General features: G+C 39.1%; 1 protein-coding gene across 5 annotated transcripts in view; it reads right to left on the reverse strand.

The window, feature by feature from the left end:
- MTMR3 (myotubularin related protein 3) overlaps nucleotides 1-19,965 on the reverse strand; it is a 104,771-nt gene that overhangs the window by 25,216 nt on the left and 59,590 nt on the right. For all 5 annotated transcript variants that reach the window (XM_080933949.1, XM_080933948.1, XM_080933947.1 and 2 more), the window contains 3 exons: nucleotides 16,431-16,513; nucleotides 13,161-13,327; nucleotides 2,554-2,650 (listed from right to left, as the gene is read on the reverse strand). In XM_080933949.1, coding sequence (XP_080790075.1) covers nucleotides 2,554-2,650; nucleotides 13,161-13,327; nucleotides 16,431-16,513 — 347 coding nt within the window. The remainder of the gene's footprint in view (nucleotides 1-2,553; nucleotides 2,651-13,160; nucleotides 13,328-16,430; nucleotides 16,514-19,965) is intronic.

The raw sequence follows: 19,965 nt of genomic DNA on the forward strand, positions 1-19,965 counted from the left end.
TTAGCTTCAGTCTTCTAGGCTCTTTGTCAAACTGAAGCATGGAAAGGACAAAGCCCACCATTTCAGATCTCCTCTTCAGATTAACTTACTCACCTGATCTGAACCAGGATATCCTAAATTTTAAGTAACAAGTGCAACCAGGAGTAATACAGATACAATACATACTAATAATCCCAATGAGCCAAACTGGTAATGTGAGCAAGCTATTAGCCATGATTTCCATAAAATAAACTTCAGAAGAAACATTTCCTATGCTCTCTGCCTTGCACTCCCCACCCCCACTTGCTCATTTAAAACAAAAGGTGGTTTTGCATTCTAGTCAAGCGAGTGGTTCAGAATACAGCACGTTGGACAGATTTTATTTACAGGGCAGTATCACTAGGTAATCTTCCTTTTAAACACTGAAAGCAGTATGAAATTTAATCCTAAAACTCAAAAGCTATCCGTGCTGGCTAGTTTTTATGTCTACTTGGCATGAGCTAGAGACATAAGAGAAGAAAAGTTAAGAAAATTCCTCCATAGGATTATGTGGGAGTGCCCAGCCTACTGGACAGGTGACCCTAGATGGTACAGAAATCAGTTGAGCAAGCCATGGAGAGTAAGCCAGTACACAATACTTGTCCATGGCTCTGTTTTTAGGGTTCCTACCCTAAGTTCATGTGCTGACTTCTTTTGATGGCTGTGATGTGGAAATATAAGCAAAACAAACCCTTTCCTCCTGAAATTGCTTATTGGTAATAGTGTTTTATTTCAGCAATTGAAACCCTAAGGTGCCATCACCTCTACTACTACCTTGCCCTACTCTAAGCATCAAAAGGAGACTTGAGATATAAGGGTTTTGATTACTCAACACTACATTTCTTTCTTTCCTCTTCTCAATTTCCAGAAGATAAAGAATCAGAAATTTAAAAGCCACTCCCGCCAGAAGGACGGTTGTGATTGATAATAGCTACACAAATTTCCTAACACCCATTCAAACTCTAAACAATGACCTGTGACAGTGACCACAGCAACTACTCTAATAGCTTGTCTTGCCCTTTTTATTTTGTTTTATATTCAAGACTAGAATAGATGTTTCACAGTCCTGGAGGCTGACTTGTTCATACGAACTGGTGATTTCTATGCTCACTGTCCGGCAGACACCACGCCTGTTCTACTCAGAAGTTAGCTCTTCTCACTGCTGGCAAACAGTTCCAGTGTAAGAAAAGAAAGTTCCACTCAGCAAAGTGAAACTCAGATTTTCTGTGGCTAATCTGTCCTCCAACCTGCCTCTGAGAACAGTTCTATGTGAAGCTCTTGTGTCCTTGTAACCTTCAGGTTCTTAACTTCTTCACTAGGATCCATGTTTAGAGTTGCAATGAGTGGTAGATTTTCCAGTGAAAAAATGACCAACCACAGACCAAGAAAATTGGTATTATAAATTGAGGTAACTGAACAGATCAAAGGATGATTAGTGATGCAAAGAAACATACGAGTGGAATATATTCACCTCAGTCTCCTGGACTGTGTTGTTTCACAGAAACTTAAATCGACAAAAACCCCAGTATTTGGCTACCTTCTCTCACCAAAGCACTTACATGTTTTAAGTTTTAAGGAAACAGGTAATGAATAAACTTAGTAATAATTTTTTTAGCATTTAATGGTTAAATGATCATAGCTGAGGAAATTTGTCATTAAGATGAGCAATGAGGGACTGGGAGTATTAGTCAGTAGGAAAAATGCTTGCGCTATGCTATCCATTAGTATCCATGTTCAGATCCCTAGTGCCCATGGAAAAAGCTAGGTGTGGTAGCATAGGCCTATAATCCCAGCATTGGGAGGTAGGAGGTTCTTTAGAGCTTGCTGGTCAGCTAGTCTTACTGAACTTCAGTGAGACGCTGGCTCAAAACTAAAGTGGCAAGTGATAAAATAAGATGCTCAAAATAACTGCTGGCCTCTGCCTACACCTGCACAGGTGTATCACTCACACACACGCTATCTCTCTCTCTCTCTCTCTCTGTCTCTCTCTCTCACACACACACACACACACACACACACACACACACAGATGAAAGCACGTTTGTCCTTGCTTTAAGTACACTAATTCCATAATGCCAAAATGGTGATGAATACACACTACTACCCACAGTAAGCATAGTATCATCTAGACATGCATGTGGCAAGAAGAAAGGAGGCCTGCAGAGGTAAAAAGAAAGGTTTCAAGAATAAAAGGTTCAAAAAGAACTCTGAAGAGCACAAATTTAGAGTTAATAAACAAAATTCTATTTTTTTAAAAGATTTATTTATTATTTAGAAGTACACTGTAGCTGTCTTCAGACACACCAGAAGAGGGCATCAGATCTCATTAGATGGTTGTGAGCCACCATGTGGTTGCTGGGATTTAAACTCAGGACCTTTGGAAGAGCTGTCAGTGCTCTTAACCACTGAGTTATCTCTCCAACCCACAAAATTCTATTTTAAGGTACCCGAATTTAATGTCCTGCCACCTGAAAATAGAGGCTTCTGTTAAAGGTACTGGCTGTGAAACAGTCTACAAATATCCATGTAACTTACTTGTATTTCTCATTGATGTTGGAAATCCTCCAGGCATTGTTCATATCAAAACCCATCCGCTCCACTTCATTCTTAAACCTCGACGTTACATGTTCCCCTAGTGACAGGACAGACAGCAGAAACAAAGAAATAAATACCACTTTGCAAAATAAAAACAAAACCACCACTACCTTTGTTCTATTCTATTTCAATTGTTTTAAAGGCAGGAATATAAGTAGATAACATATATTTAGCTTTAGTAAGAAAAAACTGGGCAGATTAAGACTACAGAGAGAAAAGAGGAGTAACAGATCAAGAATAATGTCATTGTAGCCACTAGATACCTTTATTCCCAGCACTCAGAAGCCAGAGGCAAGTATATCCCTGTGAGTTTGAGACCAACCTGGTGTACACAATGAACTCTGAGCCATCCAGGGCTGTAGCGAGCCCACATCTTGAGGGTGGGGTGTATCGACTCTATGAGTGTTGTATCATTTGCTGCATTTAGAGGACAGCCTGGGGAGAGTCGTATGACACATGTTCCTGGCCTGGAAACCCATGTTCTTTCTTGTAAATACACAAACTACTACTTTACTTCCACACTCAGAATGACAGTATACATAAAAAGGAATAAAATCCATCTTAAATCACCAAGATTGGTAACAGATGTAAAATTATTTATTTGAAACGGTTTGGGCCACATTTCAGAATATTATATATTCTGCATATATTATAACACCGCAGTTTCAATTTTAACAGGGGCTGCTCAGGTGTCCCTAGTACCTCAGTGGAGCACATGAGTACTTCATACCAAGTAAGATAACTATATCTGCTCAGCTCAGGCCAGACTGCAAATAGATTAAGAAATGCCTTCAGGTTTTTAGAGACTACAAGTAATCAGGCAGGTGGCCGCTGCCAATGATCAGAAATCCCAGAAAACACCCATTATTAAAAAATACCCTGGGGATCTATAACAACACACCCTCTCACCTAGCTATAACCTGGTCACATCTCTCTTAAATGTGGCCCTTTATCCTTTAAGACCAAAATCTAAAGTGCTCTCTTCGTTAGGAAGTGCATGGTGATGGTGCTAGAGTTTAGCAGTAACTTACTAAACAAAACCACTGAGTGGGTTCCTGACGTGTGCAACCAGTCTTGGAAGCTAAAAAACAAATGGGGGCAGGGCTACAAGAAAGCACAACAAACAAAAGCACACAGCAGACTGCTCTGGAGAGAAGGATAAACTTTTGTTCTCCTTGGGAGATGAGCTTCAGAACAGAAAAACACTGGCTGCTTGGATGAAGGCCAATCTTATAAAACTATGTCCCATTTACACAACTTCTCGAGTTTAAACTAAGTATCACATGCTTCCAGAGGAAGAGCTCAGAAAAGATGATGTTCAGACAGTCAAGAAGAAATAACAGTTAAATCTGGTCCATTTGAAAAGTTTTAGAAGCAATGTAGCAGGCTCCCAAACAAGATAAAAAGCTATTTGAACAGAGGTGCCATCTGTCTACAAATTTTAAGGAGTATTTATTGCCCCTTAGGAAAAATAAACAGGGAGTCTTTTAACGTAAAAGATAAAGCTGTAAAATTGTGACAGCTTTCAAGTTTGTTAAAAGAAGATATCCCAAGGAGGGGGAGAGATGGCTCAGCAGTTAATAGCACTGGTTGTTCTTCTACATGGGGCTCACAGCTGACTATAATGATATCCAATGCCCTCTTCTGGTGTGCAGAGGTATATGGAAACAAAGTAGTCCAGAAGAAGGCACAGACTTCCTTAAAACAGGAGTCACAGATAGTTGTGAGCTGCCATGTAGGTGCTGAGAATTGAACTCTGGTCTTCAGAAAAGAGTAGCCCATGCTCTTAATTGCTTAGCTATCAACTAAGCGTCAACTTCTATGTCTTTAATTCTTAATTCTTCACAAGGTTATCTAGCATAGTGTTTCCTTTCCTCTTATATTTCTTATTTTTCTATATAATATTTTTAATAGTATTTTGACAATTTTTGGAGACAGTGTCTCAAACACAGCCTAGGTTGGTTTGAAGGCTGATCCTCTTGCCTCTGCCTCCCCATTAGTAGAATTACAAGCATATTACCCTATGCCCTACATGCTTTTATTTTTTATTTATGTATTTACTCTCATTATTTTATGTACAAATACAGGTTCATGGTACATGTGTGAAAATCAGAGACAACTTGTGGGAATCAGTTTTCTCCTGCCTTGAGTTCTAGAGATCAAACTCAATTATAAGCAGCAAGCATTTTTACCTGTTGAAACATCTCACTGGCCCATGTTTTTACATTTATTTGTTTTTAGATTTATGTTTTATTTATTTATATGTTTTTAGATTTATGTTTTATTTTGTATGTATGGTGTTTAGCCTACAAGTACGAAAGTGCACTACTAAGGTGGAAATTTCTGGTTTTCTGGAGTCTCAGTTGTGTCATGTGGTATTTTCCTGGAAACTGTCTTATAAGAGGATGTTTTGCTGGGAACAGACAAATGGCATTTTCAGAAGCTGTCTGGAAAAAAGGTGTGTGATGTTTTGCTATAGAGGACGGTTGAGTGTGTGATGATTGGAAAGAGTATAAATATAACCCAACAGTGGACAACACTGTGTGGTATTGGTTCTCCTTGTCATTCTTTGCTGATCTTTGCTGGGCTTTGCTGATGCTGGTCTTCTCTGACTATGCTTTGTGGCATTAGTTCACCTTGCAATTCTTTCCTAGTCATTGTTGTGATTTCATAGAGAGGAACACACCAAAGAACTTCTGGTGGTGTTCCAGTAGATTTGGGCCAATTGGAAGAGTTTTGTAGTTTCTTCTGGATCAAAATGCTGTTGCTGAATCATGAATAATGTTTGTGAGTGGACTGAGCTATTACTGCTGACTCTTGTGAACTGAACTGCTGGTATCTTGGTATCACAGATTGGATTCACTCCAAAGAACTATTTAAACAGGTCCACATCCTCCTTTGCTCTATTAACCTTTCTTCTCCATTACCGCTGGTGGGTGGTGGGCTAGAAGGGAAGTTAAAGTACTTAAGCACACTTACTAAAATTGAAAAATCTAAGCCTAGACACCATTAGTTTGCCGGTGCCCTCAGAAGACAGTAGGAGTCAGAGTACCTGGAATTACAAAGGATTGTGATCCACCATGTAAATGCTGAGAACCTGAGTCTTCTCCAAGAGCAAAATGTGCTTTAAACCCTTGAACCACCTCTCCAACCCCCTCATTCGTCTAATTTCTAAAAAATATTCTCACACATAGGGTATCTTTTGTGTTTTACTGTTACCTTTATTTTTTTCTAAATCTCCTATGCCCCCCATAGCTTACCCTCATGTCTTTTTCTCTATTTCAACCTTTCCTTGCCTCTGTCATCTCTCCATTTAGTGCCACTGGCTGCCCTGAGTAGTTACAACCTCACAGCACATTCTACATCAGTTTTGCCGTATTCTGTTCAACAGTCACTACAAATGGAGAAGTGAGCTTCATCAGGTTCAAGTGGATTTCTTTATCTTGTGTGGTTTGACACTGACATTTTCTCCTCTCTTAGTGGGAGTAAGGCTCCAAGATTAAGCTTCTCACTAAGAATACCTACAAATAATATCATAACACCCAAACCACCTAATTTACAAATCACAGACTAGGAACAGAAGAAACAGACAGAATATTTTAACTTATCAACTACTAAATTCAAAGATACTGACAGATGAAAAAATCAAGGTTTACTGGTAAAATGATCGGGTAGCCTCAAAGAACATGCAACCAGCAGATAAACTAAATTCAAGAGCTAAAGAGGAAACAGCAGGAGCACAAAGTCAGCAAAGTGGATGAAAAAAAATCAGCAGTGAGAATGATAAAACAACATGGAAGGAAAAAATCAGCAAGAAGATTATTATTTTAGAAAAAAAAATGTTGGAAATGAAGAACTTAATGAGTCAGATTCAAAAACAAAAATAGCGGAAAGCATTGCCACAAACCAGATGGATTGCCAAATTCAAAGTCAGTTTAGTCTACATAGGAAGTTTCAAGACAGCCAGAACTACAAAGTGACACCCCATCTCAATAAAATATAACACTGATAAACACGGAGACACAACCAAACCTAAGATCTATGAGACAGAAGAAGCAGAGATTAAAAGCTAAAGTCTGGATAGAGAGATGGCTCAGTAGCTAAAGATACTTGCTGCTCAAGCATGAGGACCCCAGCATACGTGGTGCACCTGGGACCTGATCACCAAGGGGCACAGAGACAGAACTGCTATCATTCACTGGCTGTCAGCCTAACTGAAAACCATGAGCTCCATGTTCACAGGAAGACCCTGCCTCAAAAAGGCACCCGAATGAACTATACTTATTCATAAATATACAGTTGACCAATCAATACTAAAGGTATAGAATATGTTCAATAAAATAGTAACAAAAATTCCAAAATCTAGAGAAAGGACATTCAAATAAGAGATATTCAAAAATCTCAAGCAGATATCACCAGAGAACTTCTCTAATACATATCAAGAGTCAAGAATCAAAAATATAAAGTAAGAAATAAAACTGTTAAGAGAAAAACACCTAGCAATGGCAAACACATCAGAATATCCTGAGATTCCCTATCAGTAACTCTAAAAGCAGGTAAGCACTCTATGACTTATTTCAAGCCCTTAAAGTAGATAACTGCCAACTAAGATTGCTATAGCCAGCAAAGCTATCTTTTAAAACTTAAGACATGGAAGTCATTTTCAAACAAGCATGAACTACATCCTTTGATGACTACTCAGCCAATACTGCAAAAGATAATTGAAAGAACACTATTCACAGAGAAAAAATAAAGACAGTTTCAATCCCAAGTGTGTAGTAAAGAGTCAAGTTCATGAGACTAGATGAACACTGGAGAGCTAGAGAGGCATTTATCATGTCCAACACAGTAAAACAGCAAACCCTTAAAATTAACAGGAGAGAAGGACCATAACAACCACACAACCAGGAAAATTACGCTAATTAGTAAACACCTCTTAATAATAACTTTAAGTGTAAATGGCTTCAATTTACTAATAAAAAGATGCTAGACCAGCTGACTGGACTAGCTGACAAGATTCAACTATCTGTGGTCAGCAAGAAACAGATTTCATTGGTAAGCCCACAAATTAAGAGTCAAAGGATGAAAGAAGAGACGAGAAAAAGGAGGAGGAGGAGAAGAATCAGGGGATGAAAGCCTATACATGAAAAAACAAAACAAACAAAAAAGGAAGCCCCAAGTAGTTAACGGCTATTCTTATTCTGATAAAACAGACTTCAAAATAGCCAGAAGAGATAAAGTCAACATATTAATAAAGAGAACAATTTAACAAAAAGATGTAACAGTTGTAAGTACATTTGCACTGAGTGTTGGGGCTTCCAATTTATAAAGCAAACATTAATGAACACAAAGGGTCACATAGTTTCTGATACAATAACTGTGGGTTACTTCAATACCCAATTCTCACCTTTAGACATACCATCCAAATAAAAATACACAAAGAAACTTCAGAGTTAAATTACATTATGGACCAGATGAATGTAACAGACTTCTGCAAAATATTCAGAATATACATTCTTCCAGTAATCCCTGGAACCACCTCTGAAACAGACCACATTCTAGAACATAAAGCACATCTTAACAGCAACCTAACAACTAACACAAATTCTAGTATCTTCTTGGGTCACATGGAATAGCACTAGAAGTTAATAACAAGAGAAACTACAGAAACTGTATACATATTTGAGAACAGAGTGACTCTTAGTAAGTCACTAAAGAAACCAGGGAGGAAACTGTAAAATTTCTAGAATTAAATGAAAATAAAAATGTGATTTATCAGAACATTTGGGATCCATCCACAGCATGTTTTAAGAGGAACATTTATAGCCTGGTCTACAACATGAGTTCAAGGACAGCCACACCTCCACACCTACAGAGAAACCCTTTCTCAAACTAAATATAAACACACACACACACACACACACACACACACATCGTAGTCAATACAAATATACATAAAAACAAGTGGGCAGGAACCAGATAGGGGTGCCTCCTCAGGAGCTCTGCCAGAGTCATGCAGCTGAGCATGCTTGCAGCTAACCATCAGACTGAGCACAGGGACCCCAGTGAGGGTGCTGGGGGGGGGGCGGGCGGATGAAGGAGCCCATTGCAGCCTCATGAGAAGAACAACACTGGTGACCAACCAAATCCTCCACAGCTCCTATGGTCTAGAACACCAACCACTGAGCACACATTGAGAGGCCCATGGCTCCAGTTGCATGTGCAGTGGAGAATAGCCCTGTCTGGATCAATGTGAAAAGAGGCCTTCAGTCCAGTGAGGGCACGTTTTCCCAATGTAGGGGAATGCCAAGGCAATGGGTTGCAGAGGGTAACTGGGAGTTTATGTACCTTCATGAAGACAAGTAGAGGGGGTGGGGAGGTGGGAGTGGGGTGGGCGAAGGGGATAACATTTCAAATGTAAATACAGAGAGTATCTAATTAAAAAAACAAAACTTCCAGTTCAACCAATCTTGCCTAACTTCAAAATTATTGTTTTCATGTAAATTTATAACTCAGAAGTCAACTTGATACCCAAGTTTATTACTATAAAATGAAGTCTTCTTTAAAAAAAAAAAAAAAAAAAACCCTTATCCTAGCTGTCTGGTAGCCAGTCTTCTCCTGTTTACCTTCAAAACAAGACCTTGAACTCTCAGCTCCCCCTGCCTGGACACTGCTATGCTCTGGCCTTGATGATAATGGACTGAACCTCTGAACTTATAAGCTATCCCCAATTAAATTTAATTTTTTAAATATTGCATTTATTGGTGGTGTTGGGGTACATTCTACAATACATGTGCAGAAAACAAAGAACGACTTTCAGAAGTTTGTTCTCTGGTCCTGGGGACTGAACCCACATCACCAGGCTTGGCAATATTCACCTTTACCTACTGAGCATCTCACTGGGCCAATACATGTTTCTTAAAAATAACCGGAACATTTTTAACGCTGAAAAGATGGCTCAATGGTTATAAAGTGTTTGCCATGCAAAACTAATAACTTGAGTTCAGGTTCCAAGAACCCATGTAAAAAGTCAAACACAGCTGCACATATCAGGAATCTCAGAATGCACAGGAGAGATGGATATAGGAGAAACCACCCAGGAGCTTATGAGCCAGCTAGTTTTGAATACACAGCACAGCAGCAAACATCAAGTAAAAGGTGGGGGTTAATACTCAGTTTTCTTCCACATATACATTCACTTTCAAAAAAGTACCTACCATATTTACCCAAAGGACCCTTACAGCTAAGAAACTGGAACAAGCCTCCATGTCTAGTAACAGGTGAATCAATAAAATGTACACACACAATGAATTTTTTTTATTTATTAGAAAGTTTTATATGCATTTGTATGTGTTTGAGAGGCATGATGCTTGTGTGGAGGTTGGAGGACAATTTGCAGGAGTCAGCGCTCTCCCACCACGTGAGCCCTATTGATTAAACTCAGGTCATCAGGCTAGCACAGTGAATGCTTTACCTACTGAGCTACCTCACCCACTACAATGGAACTTTAATCAGGAGTAGAAAACGATTATTGATTATTGTGACAATACATAGGAAAATAGAATTAGGCATCAGTATTGTTAAGCAAAACAAGTCAGACTCAGAGGGAAAAAAGCTTATGTGGAAAAACTGTTTGGCCTCCATAGGCACTGCACATGCACAGTCCATATTCATAAATGCAGGCAAAGCATTCATACACATCAAGTAATTCTTTTAATCTTAGAGACTGCTGTGTGGCCACCCTCCCCATCATGACAATGATGGACTAACCTCTGAAACTGTAGTCCAGTACCTCAGTTATATACTTTCTTTTAGAAGAACTGTTTCCTCACAGCAACAGACTAGTGACTAAGACACCACAGTTCCTTACCATGATGGACTGTCATGAACGATGAGCCAGAATGAACCTCTCCATTGTTAAGCTGCTTTGTCAGGTATTCTGTCACAGCAATGAGCATGTAACTACTCTCAAAACTGAGGACATTTGGGCAAAGGCTGCAGTTCTGAGTCTGTTGCTTGCCTGAATTTGAGATGAGGCAGATACTTAATACTTAACAAAGACTTTCAAGTTTCACAAATGAATCCACAACAATGCCGAGACCTCTTCCTAGGCCAAGGGAGTCCTAGAGTTGCGGTTGCAATATGACTGGTTCCACTACAACAGGCTCAACTGTTGAACACCAAGACAATGAGTGACAGAGTCATCCCAGGTTCCTGCTAACACACTTGGTGCTGAGCAGGAGAGAAGCCACCAAAGGCTCTTTGTATGGCTGAAAGATTAAACCAAAGTCTACACCTCAGTGTCCTGCTGTGCTCTCATGTTCTAGGCTACACTATACTCTGAAGTTTTTCACATGTTGTTTCATCCTTAAGAAAATGTAACAACAATGTGGCTGTCTGGTGTGTTCCTGTTATAAACTGTGGCTGCCAACATTCAACTGGAATAAAAAATGGCAGACATTTTTATTTTTGTATACATAGTATACCTATGTAAAAGGAAAAAAACCCAAACATATTCTCTCTGTCTCTCTTTCTCCAAATAATGTCAGTAAAAGTCCATATAAGTGATAGCAGTTAGCATCAGTGTGAACCACATATGTATCTTGAGAAGAAAAAAAATGCAACCTTCAATCCCAGTGAATTTCCTACTGATCAGTTAAGAAGACATTATTTGTAGCTGCATGATTTCCATACCTTTCATAAGCCTCATGTATAGGAGGTACAAGAGTATTTCTGAATTGAACTCTGCAATTAACACACTTGACCTTCAAAATACCCATGTTAATTTGGAGAGAAAAAATAAGAAATGCTCCAGTTTAAGAAACAAAGGAAACTGAAGGTCAGAAAGTTTAAGTATTATTTTCCATTAAATACAGTGTATGGGCTTGAATTCAGCATTCCGAATTCTAAAATCAAGACTTTACCCACTACATGTTGTACCCTACCCTAGGGAAACACAGGCCTAGAGAAAGACAGAGGGCACTGGATAGCTCTATTGGTTAGTATACATCATCAGGAAGGAAAGATCCTGAAGACCTAACCTCAGAACAACCCATTCTAGGAATATCCTAAAAGCCAGCTAAATAAGAAACAACTAAAATTACCAAGGGAACAGAGAAGTTCTCTTTAAAAGTTTGTTGTGAAAGCTGGTGTTGGTGGAAAACACCTCTAATCCCAGCACCTGGGAGGCAAAGGCAGGTGGATCCCTGAGTTCAAGACTAGCCTGATCTACAGAGTGAGTTCCAGGACAGCCAGGGCTACACAGAGAATCCCTACCTTGAAAAACAAACAGTTTGTTATAAAAGAACAAAATAGACGCAAGCAGACCTGACTGACAGAAGGCAGGCAACTCCAAGCCAGAGAACAAATGCCTCTTAAAATCAGTGTCATAAACATGAAGATGCAAGAGGAGTCACTTCTCCACATTCATTATTCTATCAAATAAAATAAAATAAATCAAAAAATCAAAATTGATCAAAAAATAAAAATTGAAATAATATACAATGGTTTAAAACTTAGCAAATGAAGATAAGATTTGTACCCTTCATTGTCTGTAACGTCACAATATAAAAATTGAAAAGATCTACATTTTTATTTGTTTTGATTTGAGATAGGATCTCACTACGTAAGACTAGCTAGCTTAGAACTTACAATGTAGACCAGGCTAGCCTTGAACTTACAGAAATCTGCTGTCTTTCTGTCTCCTGAGTACTGGGATTTAAAGGTGTGCATCACCACACCCAGCAAAAGTCATATATATTAGTTGAAATTAGTTTAAAACATAATGACAGGGGCTAGGAAGATGATTCGGTACAGTGCTTGCTGAGCAAGCAAAACAATCCCTGATACCCATGTAAAAAGCATAGCACCATGTCACATGCCTACAATCCTAGTCCTGGAAAGGCAAAGACGGAAGATTGCTGGAGCTTTGTGGCCAGTTAAAACTGGTTAACTTGGTGAGCTTTAACCTGTCTTAAAAAATAAGGTAGCCAGCCATAGAGGAAGATACCCAACATTACTCTCACCTCCATATATGTGTGTAGCTAATGTACACACATACACACTCACTGGTTGACACTACAAATAACTGTCTTAGCATGCACAAAATCTAGGCTTCAATCCCTAGCATGTTACACAAACAATCCCTGTCTTGCTCGCTCACTTACACACATACACACAGATGCCACTTTAATAAAAGATCAGGAAAAAAGTAGAGAATAAAGTGAGAAATTAAGTATTTTTACATAAATGTCCAAGACTAATCTGGTTCAAAGCCCACTAAATGCTATTTAACACATACATAAAATGCACAGCTTCTTTCCACTAAAGTTCCATAATCCCCACAAGCTTTCTTATAGTCATTTTAGTCCTAGGAAGCTAATATAGCAAACACAGTTTCCCCCTTCCCCTGAAAAGCAGGAAATATGTCTTACTAAACTTAGAGTAATGGAAATGGCTAGATGGCAGAGACTGAAGGTGTGAATCCTGTGGGTTCCCATTTCATGATAAAGGCGTCTGAGCAAGGCTTCATAAGAAGTCCGGCCTACCTGGTCTGCACAGGTCTCCGTGCTGCTCTTTTTCACTGGCGTAGACCTCCATGCACCAAGCATGGTATGCAAATGAGAAGAGATCTTCTATTTTACCAGGTGGCCGGATGGCACTGTTCAATCTCTTAAGCCAATCTTGACACTGCTCAAAGGTTGGGAACTGACACCTTTGCAAAGCAAAACAGGTATAAATAAATGTCATCAGGTGACAGTCCATAATGAAGTCTAAGAAAAGCCACCATTTCAAGAATGTGTATTCATAATGAAGACGAGTGAAGAAAGCGTCAGAGACAGTCATTACTACTACTTACAATAAAAACAGACGAATCACATTTTAGCCAATGGTGCAAAAGAAAAAAAAAGGAAGTTGGACATGTGGAAATCTATTACTTAGATCGAATGAATCTCTTCTAAAAGTAATTAATAGTGATTATCAAAGTAAAGTACTAGTTTGTATCTTTGATGATCAGGTCTCACCCTACTTCCTTTAGCTTGTGTTACAGTTATCTCTACTAAGAAATAAGTTCAGAAAAGCCCTGTTTCTTTTGCTGCAATATAACAGGCCATCCTAAAAAACAGACTACAATACTATCCATAGCCAGTTAGGAGATGGCTTCAAATTTGGCTACTTAGCACTCAGGACCAACAGATACAAAGTAAGGCAGAGAGACACACAAACATTCAGCTACAGCCATACAGAGAACAAACAGCTCTATTACGAATAGCAATTTTCAGTATATACCATTAAAAGGTTAAAATAATTAGTACTAATTGATTTTTTTGAAGACTTTTATTTTTAAATGTAGTGCTATAAACTAAAATTAAACTTTTAGATCTGAGTGTCTGTCAGTTACCTACCAAAAATATAGTGTGTGTGGTGTGTGGTGGCTTGTTCCTATAACCAGTACTTAGAAAGCTGAAACAGGAGTACTGTAATAAAATGTCTCAGGCCACCTTGGACTGCAGAGAGGAAGACAGGCAAGAGCAGCTAAAAAGGCTGTTAAAAGTTTGCCTTAGCAATGAGGTCACTAAAGCCTTCCTTTGAACCAGTGAATGTAGTTCATCAACATAATACAGTGTTTACATGTATCCCAAAACAGAACAAAGAAGTAAAAATGTCAGACACACACACACACACACACACACACAAAACGCTCACCCTCCACCTCCCCACCACCACCACCACCACCACCACCAGCTCCCAGGAACTAAACTACCAACCAAAGAGTATACATGGAGCAACCCATGACTCCAGCCACATATATAGCAGAAGATGGCCTTGTTGGGCATCCAGAGGAGAGGCCCTTGGTCCTGTGAAGGCTGGATGCTCCAGTGTAGGTGAATTCTAGGGCAGGGAGGCGGGAGGAAATGGGTGGGAGAGCACCCTCATAGAAGCATAGGGAGGAGGGAGGAGGGCGGGGCAGGGGGTTTCCAGATCGGAAACTGGGAAAGGAGATAACATTTGAAGTGTAAATAAAAAAAATATCCAATAAAAGAAAAGAAAAAATTAAATTTAATTTAAAAAATATATCAGGAACATATCTAGAACTACTAAATTAAAAACAAATTTGGGGTATCATTTTGCAACCATCAGAGTTAAAATTAGGTTTAATAAAATCATGAATAAATGCTAAAGTTAGAAAATTTTTTATGAGAAACAAGACACCTGCATTTTCTCAAAATGTTTCTCATAGATTGTTTATTGGTTACAAGAAAATGTAGAAATTATATAGAAATTGAGTAACATTTTGACCAGACTAATCAAAACTCATCAATAAGAGACACCTGAATTGACTGTCTGTGGATGTAACACAATATTGTGAAAAGAAGTGTGTGTGTGTGTGTGTGTGTGTGTGTGTGTGTGTGTCCCAGTTGCAAACACATAACTTCAATTTAATTTAGAGGAAACTCTAGACATGCATAAGAAGCAATCTATTAAAACAGAAAACTATATTACTCCATAATTGGAACAGGATAGTACATTTGGCAAATGTATCATCAAAGTAAAATTGTGACATTGACAATGGTATACTGGTTATGAGAAAATATTGTTAGGAAAGCTGTAGGGGGTGGTTTGATGTTTTAATTGAGAACCTGTTTATTGATGCTAATGGTCTTCACCCCAATTAGTTTTTGATCTACCAATAAAGATATCGGTGGCCAATGGCTGGGTGGAAAGAAGGAGGTAGGACTTCCAGGTTCCCATAGGCTAGAAGAGAGAAGAGAAGATACGAGACATACGGAAGAGAAACAGGGCAGACTCAGAGGTACAAGGGAGAATTCCCAAAATGTAGGTGGAAAGGGGAAGTGGTCCAAAAGTGTCTTGCGCAGCAAAGCAAGACCAATGAATGGACTTCACAGAAGGTAACTGAAGAACTAAACTGAAGTGTTAAGCTAGGGGTAAAGGTAACTGGGCAAATAAGCTGGGGGCAGAATTAGAGGCATGGAGCAAGGAGTGATGGTAAGGGCATGCTAGCTGTGAAAGGCTTAGAGGAGCCCAGCCACAGAGCCAATAAGCCAATTTAAAAATGAGTTAATATGAGGCTGGAGAGATGGCTCAGTGGTTAAGAGCACAGACTGCTCTCCCAGAGATCCTGAGTTCAATTCCCAGCAACCATATGGTGGCTCACAACCATCTGTAATGTGATCTGATGCCTTCTGGTGTGTCTGAAGACAGCTACAGTATACTCATATTCATAAATAAGTAAATCATTTTTAAAAATGAGTTAATATAAGTATGACTTTTATCCAAGCATCTGAGATAGTTTCTGGGAAGGTGCATACATGTGACTGGCTGAAAACTTAAAACTGTGTAGACAAAACTATACACTACAGAAAGCATACTTAAAGGGGTTAAGGCTGAAGAGCGAAATGAAACCTATTTTAACTTTTCAAAAAATATCTTTCTCTGTTTCTCTCTGTCACTCTCTCTCCCTGTCTCTCTCTCTCTCTCCCTGTCTCTCTCTCTCTCTTACACGCGCGCACACACACACACACTGCAAATAATAAAGTAAATTGGGGTAAAGTGTTAACAGGTAAACACCACTGTACTGTTTTAGTTTTTATATATGTTATATATTTAAAATTATTTCCAAGTAAAATGTATCTGTTTGTATACTAATACACTAAAAATAAAATATTCCAGGCACTAATTACTCAGAAATTATCTTAACAGAGTTGATCTTCAGAAGATATTTTCCTAACAATGTAACAACTCTTTAAAGAATATTTTTCCTTAATACCTCACATCCTCACAAACACACCACCTACCTTATAACTTTGCAGTCTTTGCATGTCAAATGAAGCTGAAATATATCACGGCATTCAACGCTTTCTATAAGCTGTAATGGAACCTGCAAAGGTTAAAAAGGATACAGTCTTCTTAGTCAAAAAGGCACTGACTTTGAAGATACATTCAGACCAACTGATTAACAGGAGAAGCAGCAAATAGAACTGCAAATGTAGCTGGATCAGTAGTGATTTACTACTGATTAGAGTTTCCCTTTCCCTAAATCAGTGACCTCAAATCACAGCATGATGACCACCAAGAAGAGGCATAGGTTCTGGAAGAGAAGAGGAAATAAATCCTTGAGTATCAAACCCACAAGTTCATTTCTCATGGCACTATTTAAGATACTATGAAATGTAGTAACACAAAGGTTGAAGGCACTAAACAAAAGCACTCCAGGCTAAGTGCAAACAAGAATGAATGTCTTCCCTGTCCCAGGGTCAGAGAGTATATTAATGCCTCAGTTCTTACCAAAGGGGTCTTCTGGAAGCCTAATTGCCTACAGGTTACTAAACAAAAATGGCACAGTAGTCACTGGTCAGGGTATCTGGTCAGTAGAATAGATCAGAGATATCAGTAAGTCTTGCAGTGGTCAAAGAACCTAAAATAGGCTAGATCCAACATGTTCAAAAACTGAAGAATCTTGTTTGTCAAGTACGACCCAATGTCTTCGTGAACTGGAATAGTCCCTCTCCCTGCCAACTGGGTTATCAGGCTCTACTTAACAATAGAAAACAGATTCAGCTATGCCAGTGAGACAGAGGAAACACTTGGGAAGTGTGTAAATGACCCTAAGGCTAACACTAGGACATTCCTCCTGAAAAATATCTAACTCAGCCTCCAACTCCAAAAGCAATTTCCAAACATGTAATAAATTAATAAATTCTTTTTGTTTGTTTTTGTTTTTTGAGAAGGTTTCTCTGGGTAGTTGTGGCTGACCTGAAACTTATTCTGTTGACCAGGCTAGTCTCAGACTCAGAGATCCTTCTGCTTCTGCCTCCTGAGTCCTGGGATTAAAGGTATTTACCACTACTACCCACCTCATGAGAGAAAGAAAGACAGAGAGAGACAGAGAGACAGAGAAATAGAAAGACAGAGATAGAGAGAGAAAGAGAGAAAGAGAACAGAGAGATATTTTAAAACTCCCTATGTCACTGAAGACCACCTTCAACTTCTGACTCGTCTTCCCAAGTCCAGTACCACCATGGCTTGTTTATGTGATACTTGGCGTCCAACCCAGAACTTGATGCATGCTAGGCAAGCACTCCACTGAGTGAGTTACTATATCCACCCGAGTGCATTAACACCTTGGGGAAAAATGGCTGGCTTGTCCGTAACACTGTATTAAACCAAGTCAAAGCCGGGCTGTAGGAGCTGCAAGTAGTATTCCAACAATTTGTTCACGTTTGTTCAGGTGAAAGCAATCTCCTCCAAGGCATAGGAAACAACCGAAAGTGTTGGCAGCACAGGGCTGCTCCAAGTCAGTCCTGCCACTTTCAGAGCTGACTCTGAAACTGCCATGACAAACAACTCTGATCTACCCTGCAGCTGCCAGAATCAGCAGAGATCCCTCAGAAGAAGAATGCTGGGTCAAAAAGAATTCCAGGGCAAGACAAAACACAGAAACAGAAACTGGATGCAGATGGAGGAAGAACAGCAAACCGAAGATTCAGATAAGCCTGGGAGTTTTTGTCTCAGGGTGAAAGATTCGTTTCTAAGTATAAAATCTATTAAAACCTGTCACAATTTTACTAGAATTGGAGTAAGAGGAATACTATGCATTCCTGCTTATACTCCAAGAGGTGGGGGAGCAGCTTTGGCTTTCTGCTAGTTAAGCCCTTAGCCCCAAGGTGCTGCACGAGAAACTACAGTTGATGCAGCTAAAATTTCTTTCAAGAGTCTGTAAATCTAGAGCAGGATAGAGAGGGAGAGATTATCAGTAAAGATAAAGTTATCAAAGGAGAATATGAAGATCAAGAGAAAAGAGATTAGAATAGGTACAGGTGCTTGCTGCCAAGACTGGCAACCTGAGTTCAAGGTTCACACACAATAAAGAAATATAATATTTTTAAAAAGAAGACAAAATATAATACAAACTAGTTCTTAGGTAGTGTTACTGGTCCCCTATAGACACTCTTTACTTGTTTTTTTAAATGTGTTCCTGCATGCTAGCTAGCTACTTTTCCCTGTCTCTCATACAGGGTGGGGCCATCTGCCAGTTTGGCAAATGAAAGACCTGTAAAGCTTGTGAGCCACCTAAAAGTTGGGTACTGGGGCTGAATTCAGGTTATCTCCAAGGGCAAGTTTGTGCTCTTAATCACTACGTCATGGAAGATGACGGAAGAAGGGAGAAGAAAGAAAAACAGGAGGAGGGGGGAAGAGGAGGAAGAAAAGAAGGTTGGTTCTTGCATCCAAATCAATTGGAATCACAGTGTGGAAAAATGCACATTTCTTTCTTTCTTTTTTTTTTTTTTTTTAGTTCATGTGTGTAAGTATTCTAGTTGCATGTATGTCTGCAGAGGTCAGAAAGAGCATCAGATCTAGAGTTACAGATGGCTGTAAGCCACTGTTGGTGATGGGAATCAAACTCAAGTTCTCTGATAGTACAAGTGGTCTTACCCCTGAGCCACCTCCCTAGCCCTTCAAAACATAAAAATTTGATATACAAAATTGTCACATGTAAGAGTATTGCTAATAAAACAAGAAATATCTGGTTCTGTAACAAGGGTGCCTTCCTTCCTTTTGTCTCTTTCAGTCCCAGGCTCCTCTCCACCTCCTTTAAGAGTGGAAACTGGCCATCTTTTCCTCCCTATACATTTAGCCAAGTTTCTCTCCTTTGTAAAGGCTCTAGACTTACCACTGCTCTAGCTCTCCCAACTTCCCTCACATAACAGAAACAAAACAAAAAAATCCTCAGTCTTTAATACCTCTCATACCTAATACACAACCTGACCAAAAAAAACAAAGGTTTATAAATCATTTCTGCTTAAAACTCAGTCTATACTCTTTTCTAAATTTTATTTATTATCTGTGCATACACACTCATGCACCCATGCAAACACCACAGTGAGCATACAAGGCTCAGAAGACTTCAGGGAATTGGTTCTCTCCTCCCACCTTTACATGGGTTTCAGGCATTCAGGTCAGCAAGCTTGTCCAGAAATTGCTTTTAGTTGCTGAGCCATCTCTTCTACCCTCAATCACATTTTAAAAAATTTATATATTTTATGTATATGAGTGCTCTGTTTACATGCAAGTCTGCACACAAGAGGGAATCAGATCCCATTATAGACATTGTGAGCCACCTAGGATACAAGGGATTGAACTCAGGACCTCTGGAAGAGCAGCCAGCTAAACCATCTTACAGTACCTTCCTCTACAATTTTTAAAGGTCATAATTCCATTGCTTATGTATGTATAAACTGTGGGCTTTATCTTCACCACCACAAAATATTCCCATAAGAACACAATGCACTGGTAAAAAAAAAAAAAAAAAAAAAAAAAAAAAAAAAAAAA

This window comes from Micromys minutus (genome assembly GCF_963924665.1).
Source record: "Micromys minutus genome assembly, chromosome: 1".
Lineage (NCBI taxonomy): Eukaryota > Metazoa > Chordata > Mammalia > Rodentia > Muridae > Micromys > Micromys minutus.